The 12,767-nt window shown below is 40.4% G+C and overlaps 1 protein-coding gene across 4 annotated transcripts in view; it reads right to left on the reverse strand.

Annotated features, from left to right (window-relative positions):
• The window catches only part of SFPQ (splicing factor proline and glutamine rich), a 31,809-nt gene that overhangs the window by 2,665 nt on the left and 16,377 nt on the right, over positions 1–12,767 (reverse strand). For 2 of the 4 annotated variants that reach the window (XM_040337302.1, XM_040337301.1), the window contains exon 10: positions 8,991–9,736. The exons of the other annotated variants lie outside the window; for them this stretch is intronic. In XM_040337302.1, the coding sequence (XP_040193236.1) occupies positions 9,587–9,736 (150 nt within the window). In that variant the 3' untranslated portion in view covers positions 8,991–9,586. Of the gene's footprint in view, positions 1–8,990; positions 9,737–12,767 lie in introns of those variants that run through there. 4 annotated transcript variants of the gene reach the window in all.

Here is a 12,767-nt window from a genome sequence, read left to right on the forward strand (position 1 = left end):
ACAACATTAAAGAAAGGGCGACTCACTGCAACTTAAGTGAAATGTCATGTCCAAAGCATTTGGACAAAGTAAAAAATAGTTAATCCTTTAAGTGCAGAAAATACAACTTCCTGCCTATTCGTTAAGGTATTACTTCATTTTAAAATGCATGAACCATTTACATCGCAGTAGAAGAGCCAAGCTATAGATTTTGCTTTTGAACAATTTCTCTGGGCTGTCCCAAATTTTAGGAAACACAAAAAAGAAACTGCACCTTAAAAACACAGTATGTGCATTCTGACACAACAATTCTGATAACAGTAGTTTATTTACAAATATGAAAACAATGCAGCACTTTATAACCATGTTTCCACATTGCACCAAAATGTGTTTCTACTGTAAAAAGTCAGCCACCCAATCCAAAGAAACCAGTACTTTCATCAGTGTGGAGTTCAACACTTAAGTTAGAGTGTGCCATGACGCGACTAAGATTCCATGAACCCTACAACATTGCATTGGTAGCTTAACAGCTTGTGTTCACATTTTCCTTGTCATAGCTTGTTATAACCCATCAGTTCCCAAATCCAATACTGCAATCTATTTTAGGACAAAAGTTGTTCCAAGTGTCCAATACAAACTTTACAATTCTCACTAAGGCAGAGAACATACCTGAACTTGCAAAGCATGTTCAGTGTCCCTCTGCCAAGCTTATTAAAAAACACTGCAATGCTCAGGCAGCACATGCTGGTGTCAATACCTGCCTAATGCCACGTTACTTTCATTTTTAGCACAGATGAGCCCTGCCAAGTGCACACAACTCCCTAGCAATAGAAAGATTCTGCACTGAGCACTTTGGACTAAGTACAAAGTCAGAATGATGGTCTGCTATAGTTATAAATAGCCAAACTAAGACCATTTTAACCTCTTCATGCCAGCGCCTCCTGGCCCTTTGAGGTTTATAATTACAGGAGGCAGGGCTTAAAAGCATGTGACCGCAGTGATTGGCAGACACTATCAAAAAACTCCGATGGCAAGCGGCAACTTTCGGTTAGGCGCTGATAACCGTCAGAAGCATGCACTGAGTACTCTTGGCACCAAGAGGCTGCATATTTGCGTGCGGTTGGCACCAAGGGGTGAACACTAGAGACTTGACCCTCTTGGGTGTTCAGTCAAACAGCCATGTAAAATACTCGGGGTGAGGAAAATTTATAAAAATTTTACCGACCTGCTAGTTTCCCCAATATAAGTAATGTCCATGGAGTCATATTTGTGCATTACATCCGAATCCCTACTTAGTAACTTCGCACAGCAACTTTTCACAGTTCCTACCTCTTAAAACCATGTCCATCAGCCATCTCGGGGACTGCAAACAGGTTTTAAGGTGACCTATGAAATGTATGTAGTCAGCTGCCAAGAAATATGGACCCATGTTATCCTACAAGTATAAAAAGCAGCATGTACTAATTTTGATATTAACATACAAATCCAGCGTGTGGGGTCGGGATTGAAGCTCCACCTGCAATCTGGGGCTCCTATAGAAATTTTGCTACCAGCACATCAACTGGAAAAAGGTAAATCTGACAATAGGGTCTGTTGGGAGACTTGTCCTCATTTCCCTAGGGAAACAGCTACAATGAAGCCCTAGATAGCAGTTATATACTACAATCCTTCACGACCTAAAAACAGAAGTTTTGTCTGGCAATACTAAAGATGCTTTTTAAGGGTGCCTCAGAAAAACACATTTTTGCCTGCAACCTATTGGATTGCTCAGGGAGCCTCTCAAAATAAAGTATCTCTGTGACCAGAACATGGGGTGCAGACTTGTCCCGATTCCAATCCAGAGTTAGTAAATATAGAAGGAAAAAAAATCATTGCTACTCTTGACCAACCCAGGTGAACTAGAAGCAGCCTTGGTCAACGCATCTCCAAACCACATAACCCGAAGCATTAAACCCTGCCCACCAGGGCTTAACCATCCACGGGGAGAAATCAGGTGGTGTGGTTTGGTGGAGACATGTAGACCAGAGTTTCTCATCGCCTGTCCTCAATGCACCCCAAAAGGTCAGGGTTTTCCCCTCAGATAAAACAGCTGTGGTAATTACTAAGGCAGCGACACTGATCAAATCACCTGTGCAATATAGAACGCCTGAAACTCTGACCTGTTGGGGCACCTTGTTGACTGGAGCTCAGAAGCTGATGTAGACTAAGGGTGCTTCATTTGTTCACCTGGGCAGGTCAGGAGTAGAAGCTACCCCTTCAGTCTTTACAATTTTGCCTGGTTGGTTCCAAATCCAGTTCAGACCCTGAATGGTGGCTCACACCTCATTCATTACAGGTCTTGTTTAAAAGTAATTTCCATGTAGGGACAGCGAGACAATATACATATGAAAAGCAGAGTGCAACTTCCATGGCACGTATCCAGGGCCGCTGACGGGACAGACGACCACTGTTCCTTCCTGTAGAGGGCCCAGCGCACAGAGGAGCTGGAGAGGACAAAATGCCATGTGTTTCTCCCTTCAGCAACTGAAAGACAGTTTCTCCCTCTCCCACCAGCTTTTAGTTGCTGGGTGAGGAGGCACATTGCCAGATTTGGGGGTGCTGGAGTGGGCTGTGCCCAGTCCGATTTCTGGTTTGTAGTTGGGAAGGCAATTAAAAGGGGTTATGCTTGGAGAGATTTGTGGGAATTTGTTCAATCCCCCTCCTAAAACAAAGATTTGTGCCAGAAGGGTGTGAGGGAATGGGGGGGGGGGGGGATTTGGGCTAGGATATAAAATTCAAAGAAAGGATGTCCGCAAGATAGGGTGATTTGAGTGGTATTTGAGCTGCGGGGGGGGGGGGTGCGCAAGGATTAATGGGATTGAAACTGGGAGTTGCTAGACCATGTGCATTATCGTCTGGAGAGACTTTTGGCTTGCAAGTGGAATTTATACATTTGATGTATGGCAGAATGTTTGTGTTCACCAAGTGTATTTAGTGAAAAATTTGTTTTGATATATTGGTCAGGTAGATTTCCAACAGCGATTCTGCACCCATCAACATGCATGGACAATATGCATTTTGCTTGATGCAGATTCCTCTAGCTTCCTTGAAACCTACAAAAAACAGCATGTCGCAGTCACGTGCCACAACCCATGCATTCACCCCTTATGAGTGTCCACTAAATATTGCAATGCACGTCAACACGTGTTCCATTGACATCAGGGAAACACGCATGTTTGAGGCATAAATCCTAAACCAATTGGGAAATGCAGCCAAGCGCAAGTATAATACATATGCATATTTTGCTTCTAGCCTAGAGAAGGTCAATATATCAAGCCAATGGTCAGCTTATACAGTAGATATAAAAAGTCTATACACCTGTTAAAAAGGTTTGGTTTCTTAAAAAGAAATATCGGAACTTTCCCACTTTTAATGTGACCTATAAAACTGTACAACTTAATTGAAAAAACAAAAATCTTTTACCCCAGTACCATTTAGAGTGGGTGGCCGGCCATTTGGTGTTAACAGGAAGTCCGGCTCAGCAGCCACTTGGTCACTATCCCAAGCTGCGACCCGAACAAAGCAGGATTCAGCTTTGATCGTGGCTCCGATGTAAAATCTCTGAAGCAACGTCACTTCGGGCTTACTCGGCTGTCAATAAAAATTCAGACTTTTGTCAATCTGAAAAACGTAAGTGCAAAGGAGGGATTTGGGGTCTTCAGACCACCGATCTCTCCATAAAGACCTGTCACTGCCTATTTATTTCACAAGATGTTTAAATTCCTTGTGACAGCAATAATTTAAAAGAAAAAAAAAAAAAAAAAGTGGCCAACTTTTAAATTCAGTGAGGAATTGCATCTGAAAGACTGCTGCGCAAATAGTCTGACGCAGCGACTAGCTATACATTTAGGGGTTTCAAGCTAATTTTCTAGCAAAAATACGAATCAACTCGTAAACCTGTGTCAAAAATTGGCTTGTCCTATGAAACAGTGACATTACCAAGAACTGAATGTCCCTCCAAAATTTATGAAAACTGAGGAGCTGCATGAATATCTGTTGTCACATGTACCACACAGCCAGTACCTGCCAATCTCATGTATTCATGTCAGGAATATATGGTAGAGTGGCAAGACAAACCTTTTCTTAAAACATCCAAACCTGGCTAAATTTAGCGAAAACATTAGAAGTCACCTAAACGCATGTGGGAAAATGTGTTATGGTCAGATGAAACCAAGGTTGAACTTTTTGGCCATAATTCCAAAAAGGTATGTTTGGCACAGAAACACTACACCACCAAAAGAACGCCATTCCCCACAGTGAAGCGTGGTGGGCGACTTTTCTTCAGCTGGAGCCGGGACCATAGTCAAGGTAGAGGGAATTATCAACAGTTCCAAATATTAGTCAATATTGGCACAAAACCTTCAGGCTTCTGCTAGAAAGCTGAACATGAAGAGGAACTTCATTTTTTCAGCATAACGATCCAAAGGATACAAAGCAATGGCTTCACCAGAAAAGTAAAGATTTTCAATGGCCCAGACCTGAATCCGATTGAAAATCTGTGGGGTGATCTGAAGAAGGCTGTGCACAGCAGATTCCCTTGTAATCTGATTTGTAGTGTTTTTGCAAAGAAAAGTGAGCAAAATATTGCCAAGTCAAGATGTGCCATGCTGATCATCATACGCAAAGAAACAGTGATGCAATAAAATAAAAAAGTGCTTCAAAATTAGTTTAAGGGTTTGAACACATAGGCAACCATATTTTAATTTTTACTTCCCTCCACCTAAAATTGTTGCTAGAGTTACAGTGTATAGGTCACAAAAAAAAGGGGGGGGGGGGGAGTTTTAATCACAGAAACCAGACATAACAGGTGTTTAGACTTCAAATCCACTGCATTTTTTAATAGAGTTTACCCAGCCTTTGCAATCCAATTAAACCTGACAGTACTAAAATACTGTTAGGTTACAGCAATATTTTACAGAGATGAGGGGAAAGGCAAGTGGTTGTAGTTTGTTAGAGCCGTATGTACTACAGTGCCACTCCACCCGACACCAACATGTTACTAAAATTGTGTATAGTAACCATTTCATTTGACACTAGCCTACCAGTTTACAGTTAGGTTTAAAGACACTGCTCAACTTTGCTGCTTAACAGGGGATTGATTGGCCATTCATATTTAAGTCATAAATGAGTCGATGGAAATTTCAATGGCAAAGTGGTCGTGTGTCCACTTGCAAAGGATCAGATATGAAAGTCTTTCCACACAAATCCAGTACAGCAAGAACAAAAGTAGACGTGCAATCACAAAACGTTAGTGAATACTGGCTAGTCACGCCAGTATATTCAGCAAGCCAAGCTACAAATTTGTTTCTGTAAAAGCCTCAATCCCCTACCCTTAAGAAAAATGTACAGAGACAGGGGTGGCTGCCATTGCAGGACGTAAAAAAAGTGTAACAAGTATGCAACTTAAAAAAAATCAGAGCTTGCAAGATAAACTGCTCACTTCTAGATCAGAGGGAAAAAAAAAATTGTGCCATTAGAAACAGCATGATTAATACAGAATGTCTTTTTCAGAAGGTTAACAGCAATGGCCATCCCCATACTGCCTCAGTACATTTTTATGGGTACCACAATAAGCTGCTTTCATTTTTCAATCACACACAATGGTCAAGCTCAGTTGTAAGCAAGACCCTTCATCAGTGTAACCCACTGGCAATTCCTTATGAGGACTGCAGCAGGATATCTTTGACACTGCTCATAGCAATGGTTTAAATCTTACTCAAGCTGCAACAGTGTTTCCATCCTCCAGTTGCATTCTTCACAATAAAAATGGCAACAAAGTATATGATCCTGTTGTAATAAGCAACCAGTGTCAGGACCAAATACAATGCTCAAAATACCAAGTATTAAAAATTGTTGAAGGTGTCATTATTTGTAGGCAAACTGCTCCTGTTAAAAGCTAAAATTACAAAAAGGCGATATTCAACCAGTTTAGAATTTGACACAAGCACTACATTTTACAATCAAATGCTTGAACAATTTCTAATCGCAGGCCAATGCAAACGGTTAAAGGCACTTTATAGCCAGAAGTTTTGCTCAAAGAGGAGCAAAGATCCTTTCCACATCAGATACTACATTCACTTATTGTAAAATTACAATAGCTATATGCTCTGGTTAGGTCTTCTAATTTAGAAGACCCTCAAATACACTAAACCTTCCACTTGGGAAGGCAACAAATGTCATAACACTACTGCCACCCCTCCCAATAGCCACCTAAGCCAGCACTGGAAACCAGATTAAAAATGTAGTTCATTACAGTAAACGCCGACCTTACGATTGTGCTGCTGCATAGCAGAAGTTGACCATAAGAAATAAGTGCTGCATTGTTTTCATTGAACAGAAATGTAATGTCAGAATAGCAATATAACAAAGTAGGTCACCAAGGTAGAGGATTTCTTATGTACCTACCTGGACAAGGCCAGCACTGAGCATCTTGAAGCAGGACTACTACATCCAGGATCCTATTGTCCAGTAGCACTATGTTCCTCAAAGTTACGCACTGCAGAATTGCTTGCTACAGGTGGTCACTAAGATTGTAAAGTGCACTTGATGTGGCTAAAACTCCAGTAAAAAATAAAGTGAACAGATTCTTACATCTCTGGCTGCCAACAAAAAGTACACTGCTGAATACTCACTCATCTGTGCCTTGAAGATTAAAACAAAGAAATGAAAAGGTCTAAAATATTGACTGTAGACTCCATTGTCGATTCCTACTAAATCTGCAGCACAAACATTATGTAAAATGTGCCAAAAGGAAAAAAAGCCAGCCAACACCAGCCATTATGTCCGTATGTACTGAAAGAATTCTGCAACAAAAAGACTAAAAAAACAAAACCCTAAATGTTTTTCAAAGATTCTGGATATCAAGAACTATATAGTCAATATGACATCAGGGACATTTAGTATGACCATTACTTTTGTGAGCCAGATGGGTTGGGGAAGTTTCTAGTCGTTCAGAAAACGAGCCTACCTTAGAACCAGGAGGTAGGGGGGTTACTTACAAAAAAAACTCTTCAGAGATTTTGGTCCTTTGAAGATAATGTGCAAAATGCCAGTTGAAATGCTATTACATTGCCAGACTGCAACATCATGGCTTTCATATTCCCTGGTTCTGTATAGTAGTCTGTTAAGAATTGATCACGTTATGACCTGCTGTTGAGATCTTAACTTAACCTGCTGGAACCCCTAAATGAGGGCTTAAATTGTAAGCGCTTTAAAACAGATGTTTGCACACTGTAAAAGAGGCTGCTATAGCATACAAACAAGCTTTAGATAAATTGAAAGCTTTCTTATTCAGGTAAGGAAGGGGATTGTCATCTATGGGCAAGTTAAGACCCAAAATAAAGGAGCAGTGGCAGCTTGCCTCGTGCTCATGTGGCATAATATAAGCTTGAAATTAATATTTTCAACCTAACGCTGCTCAAAAAAAAAAACCCAGTCTAAAGTCTATGTTCCAATTCACACATTGATTATATATCAATTTAGAGGTAACGTAACTAATATGGATAGTCCTTTACAAGGTAAATATGGTATTAAAGCTGAAATCCAAACAGACAATCGATTTAGTCCAATGGAGTTTCATGGTTTTTAAATACAAGACAGCCAGCAGAAAAAAAACTGCCTTTTAAAAAAAGGAAAAATCATGCAAGGGAGGGACCCCCAAGCCAGTCAAGAGCTCTGCTTTACAAATCATTTACCCCAATGCTGCCCATGCCCTACAGGAAGGGGGAAAAAAAACAAAGCAGATGCAAATTTAGCCTTTGTCTGGAGTTCAACTTTAAACAATTAAATGAGCGTGCACAATAGTACCAGTGGGTTAGTGCAAGCATGTCTTAGGTGATCTTGAAATCATTTGATTATACACCCCGTAACATACCCAGCATGAACTTGGAACTTACAAACCTGTCAACAGCCCATCCCCACTTTCATTTTACCAGATCAATAGGATTATACATATCCCTAACACAATGGTCCTGTATGCGTGGGAAAGATTTACAAAGTTAAGCAAATTAATAGTTTAAAATAGTTTTGAAGTGCATATGAAGGTAAAAAACGCACAATACAGATTTGCTTTAAAAATGGACTGAATGACAACAGCAATCAGACATGACGAAAATTAGGCCACAACAGTAACCTTCATAAAGATCTACTAGCTGCTAATTCTTTGTAAACCTATCCCAGTAACAGGACAACATTTCATAATAGAAGTGTGCACTCTAACAGAATGCAAAGAAAAATAAAAAGGTATCCAAGTGAGGTCGACGACTCACGACACTCTACACGTTAGCGGTTAATTTACCATTGGTTTCTCTGCAGCTGTGGGCAAAACAAAGTTTGTTTTCACAACATGCATAGAAATAAGTCTTAAGGTTTAAGGCCGAAGGGGGGGCAAGTTCACAAAATAAATGTTTTGCTGCTGCGAGCAGTAATGAAAGTCAGATAGGTAAATATGCCCAGAAAGACACATTTGCTTTAGCCATACATAAAAATTAGTCAGTCACACTTGTGGAAGCCACTATTCCTTACTGCAGAAGAAAAGCTGTTTAACATTAACCTGGAAAACAAAGCCAAAAAGTGACTAGAACCAATGGCTGTTGCCAGTATATGGTGTACAAAGACCGCTATATCAAAAACCACTAACGTTTTATATACAGGTTTCCTCTTGGACTAAAGAGTTGGCCAAGTGATCTCTTGCATCTATTAACTGTTCAGCAATACCACAAGTAGAAATGCCTGCTAGGGGGATTTAAAGCTTTAGGCAGGTCATGTAGCCATAGAACAGAATCCCTGCCAACACAAAAAAAAAAAATTCTGCCATTTGGCGGATGCACAAAATTAGCATCAAACAGCTTTCCTTCTGCAGCAAGTCATATTATACCCAACTCCAACCAAGAAATATTGGCGTTCTAGTCCTAAACTGCAGCGCTAAACTTCTGACAGTACAGTTACCCACCCCAAACACAATAACTTCCACATTTTTATTTATAAGTATTTTAATACAATGTATTACAAGGACAAGTTTCATCGCGTTTCTGCTCACCACAATACTCAAACACATAAATTAGCATTATCCGATCCATCCCAGAACCACAGGGAGGGGATCCACAAATTAGAGCATTACTTAGAATTGGACTGCCATCTTAACACAAGAGGGTCAAGTTTGAGTTACAGCTGTTTGTTGGGGATAAAGCTGCCCATCTATTTACAGTCTGGCGCTGGATGGCATGCCAAGCAGTGGTCTTGCCAATATACTCCTTTCTAGCAGTATTTAAGTTTGATTAACTGGTGAAATTCTGAACAGCAAAGTCCAAGAGTTAAGTAGCATCCAGAATACTTAAAGCACATGTAAAAAAAAAAAAATTGAAATAAAATTTGGGCCATTTATGGGAATGAACATACACTGCCATAAAAAAAAAAAAAAAAAGAAACTTAATAACTCAGACCTACATCTATCATAGCCAGCTTCACAGATACTGGGTCAAGCAATAGAGCATTCATAAAAAGGTTACTTCAGTAAAATAGAAGATAAAAGTGTTAACAAAAAAAAAAATTCAGGTTGATAGGCAGCCATCTAGAACCTTGGTTTCTTCGGTGCCCCTTCATATTCCTCTCTCCCCCTCCCATAGCCTCCAGCACTTGCTGTAGGAGGAACTGACCCAATCCCTCTGGAGGCCTGAGCACTGGGGGTCCCTGCATTGCCCTGAACAAAGCGATCATTACGCTGTTAAAGTAAGTTCATTACAGCAGTTGTCCGTGTGTGTATGTGTGTTTTTAGAAGGGTCCGCAGTGAAGGTTCGTCGATACAATCATCATTGAGCCGATCCACAGGTACCAGGAACATAGAAAGGAAAAAAGGGTAATTTGCAAATTAGTTAAGTATCACATGTCATGAGATACGCTCCCACAATTGAAAAAGGATGTCCGTTTCAAAGAACAGACTTCCCCATGGTGCTCACGAAAGCACAAGTTAGGTACCAAGATGCAAATTCAAGTACATGAATTGCTTGCACAGTAAGGAACTTGAACGTACCAAGTTACATTTTACTTATTACTAATTGCTCACTTATACAGGCCCAATACTATGGGTTTCATCACCAAACGCAAGTCTGCATTATGACCCTACAAAACAGAGGGAGGCTACTAGTCAAGATCATGGCCCTATGAGTTTACTGGTACTGCAAGAAATCTAGAAACATATGGCCCTGAAAAATGTAAAGCCAAGCTAACATATATATGGCCCTGGGCATTCAAAAAGAACACTGAATTGTTAAGAGCCACTAGAAATACATCAGGAGTACCAACACATGGAATAAAACATCACCCATGATCATCTAAGGATAGGCATCTAAAAAAATCCTCACGTCTGGGAAACTGATGAATATTTCAGTTAGGAGCAATACATTTAACATAAGCAGCTTTTAACACTTCTTTCAGTAAGCCTATCCTCAATGCCAACAGCATTAAGGAAGACACTGATCATTTGGATGGTGCACATACCCCCCTTTTCCTATTACAATATAGTTTGTTTGAGACTATATGCAAAAGTGAACAAAAAAATAAATAAAGTAGTGCTGGCCAAGGGAGGATCAAGTCAGATCCAGCAACATAGGAAGCTACATGTTGATTTTTCATGGAAAGGTGATAAAGGCGGCAGACCTTGCCATCTTTTAACACCAACTTGGCAGAACTGTAAAGCATTTTAGGATGGAATTTAGAAAAGATCCTTTTTAATACAAGAGATAGTGCAGTATAGATTCACAGAAAGTCCACTTATTTAGATCTTAAATGCTTTCAAACATAACCCTACAAAAGGAATTAAATGTCAATATGACTATGGAAACATGATAAAAAGGCACAACTGTTGAGCTCCATCGTTTGTTCACCTGTACAGTAAATAACCATCTAAACCCAGTCTGCAGAAATGATACAGACCATGTAATAGTGGTATGAGAATGTACAAAAATCTGTTTTACAGAACTGAAGCCACATTATCTTTTTAAAAGTTATAAAATAGCATTCTTACAAGGCTTCTCAGGTATATCCTTAAAGCTGAAGTTCAGGCAGAAGAGTGAAAATTGTATATAATGGTGAAAAAATTCAACTCCATTGATCAACGTTACAGCAGCCAAAAAAGTGCTCAAATTGCTCAACAATGTGGTTGATTTACTAAAAAAAAAAAACTACAGGTGCAAAATCTGGTGCAGCTCTGCAGGTAAACCAATCAGCTTCCAGTTTCTCTCAAAGCTTAAAACAAGCTGAAGTTAGAAGCCAACTGGCTACAATGCACAGCTTCCCCAGTTTTAGTAATGCAAATCAACCCCAATGTGTTTCATAAATCCCTTTATTAGCTCGGCGTTTAACCACTTAAGACCCGGACTGACGTCCTTTTTTTCCCCCACAAATAGAGCTTTTTGGTGGTATTTGATCACCTCTGCGGTTTTTAGTTTTTGCGCTATAGACAAAAATAGAGCGACAATTTTGAAAAATGCAATATTTTTTACTTTTTGCTATAATAAATATCACCCAAAAATATATAAAAACATTTTTCCTCAGTTTAGTCCGATACGTATTCTACCTATTTTTGGTAAAAAATAAAAAAAAATCCGCAATAAGCGTTTATCGATTGGTTTGCGCAAAATTTATAGCGTTTACAAAAAAGGGGATGGTTTTATTGCATTTTTAATAAAAAAAAATTTCACTACTAATGGCGGCGATCAGCGATTTTTTTTGTGACTGCGACATAATGGAGGACACTTGACAATTTTGACACATTTTTGGGACCAGTCATTTTCACAGCAAAAATTGCATTAAAAATGCATTGTTTACTGTGAAAATTACAATTGCAGTTTGGGAGTTAACCACAAGGGGCGCTGAAGGGGTTAAGTATGACCTCATGTGTTTCTAACTGTAGGGGGGTGTGGCTGTAGCTGTGACGTCATTGATAGTGTTCCTTTTTATAGGGAAACACAATCAATGACGCCGCCACAGTGAAGAACGGGGAAGCCGTGTTTACACACAGCTCTGCCCGTTCTTTAGCTCCGAGGACCGATCACGGGACTCCAGCAGCGATCGGGTCCGTGAGTCCCGCGGCCACAGAGCTTCGGACCGCGTTGCGTGCGCGACCGACCCCATGGCTGGGCTTAAGGAGCCACGTGCAGGTATGTGGATGTGCTCAGCCGTGCCATTCTGCCGACGTATATCGGCATGAAGGGGTACTTAAGTGGTTAAAGTTTATTTATCGTTTAATAAAAATATACTTTTCTGCTCTGTGCAACAAAATGTCTGGTTCCCCACCAGCACTCCTGCCTCAAGTGCCCCAGGGACACCCATGCCGGCGCACTCGAGACAGGATATGTGCTTCTTTAGACGTGCACAGCGTGGTTTGGCCCTGCACCCACCAGGATTTGGCAGGCAGGAGACCATGGATCCTATTGCTCTCAGCAAAGCCTGCTTGGCCCAAAAGAACCATGGCCCTCATGAACATGTGAGGCTGCTTGTTGTGCTGTAATAACTGCAAGTAGCTGAGGCTACATACAGGATACCACACTTTTCCAGGTCTGAGCTGATACGGTCTTAGACCAAGAACACAATAGTCTTATCAGAGCTCAGCCAGAGGAAGAAATATATTCTAGAAATGAATACACTTCCTTTAATTGGCAGAGGTTGTGACTTAAGCCTGCCCGACTCAGCCAGAGGAAGCTTTGTATTCATTGCTTAAATACATATCTTTCTCTGAATGGATGAGTGCTGAT

This window comes from Rana temporaria, chromosome 2 (assembly GCF_905171775.1).
Source record: "Rana temporaria chromosome 2, aRanTem1.1, whole genome shotgun sequence".
NCBI lineage: Eukaryota > Metazoa > Chordata > Amphibia > Anura > Ranidae > Rana > Rana temporaria.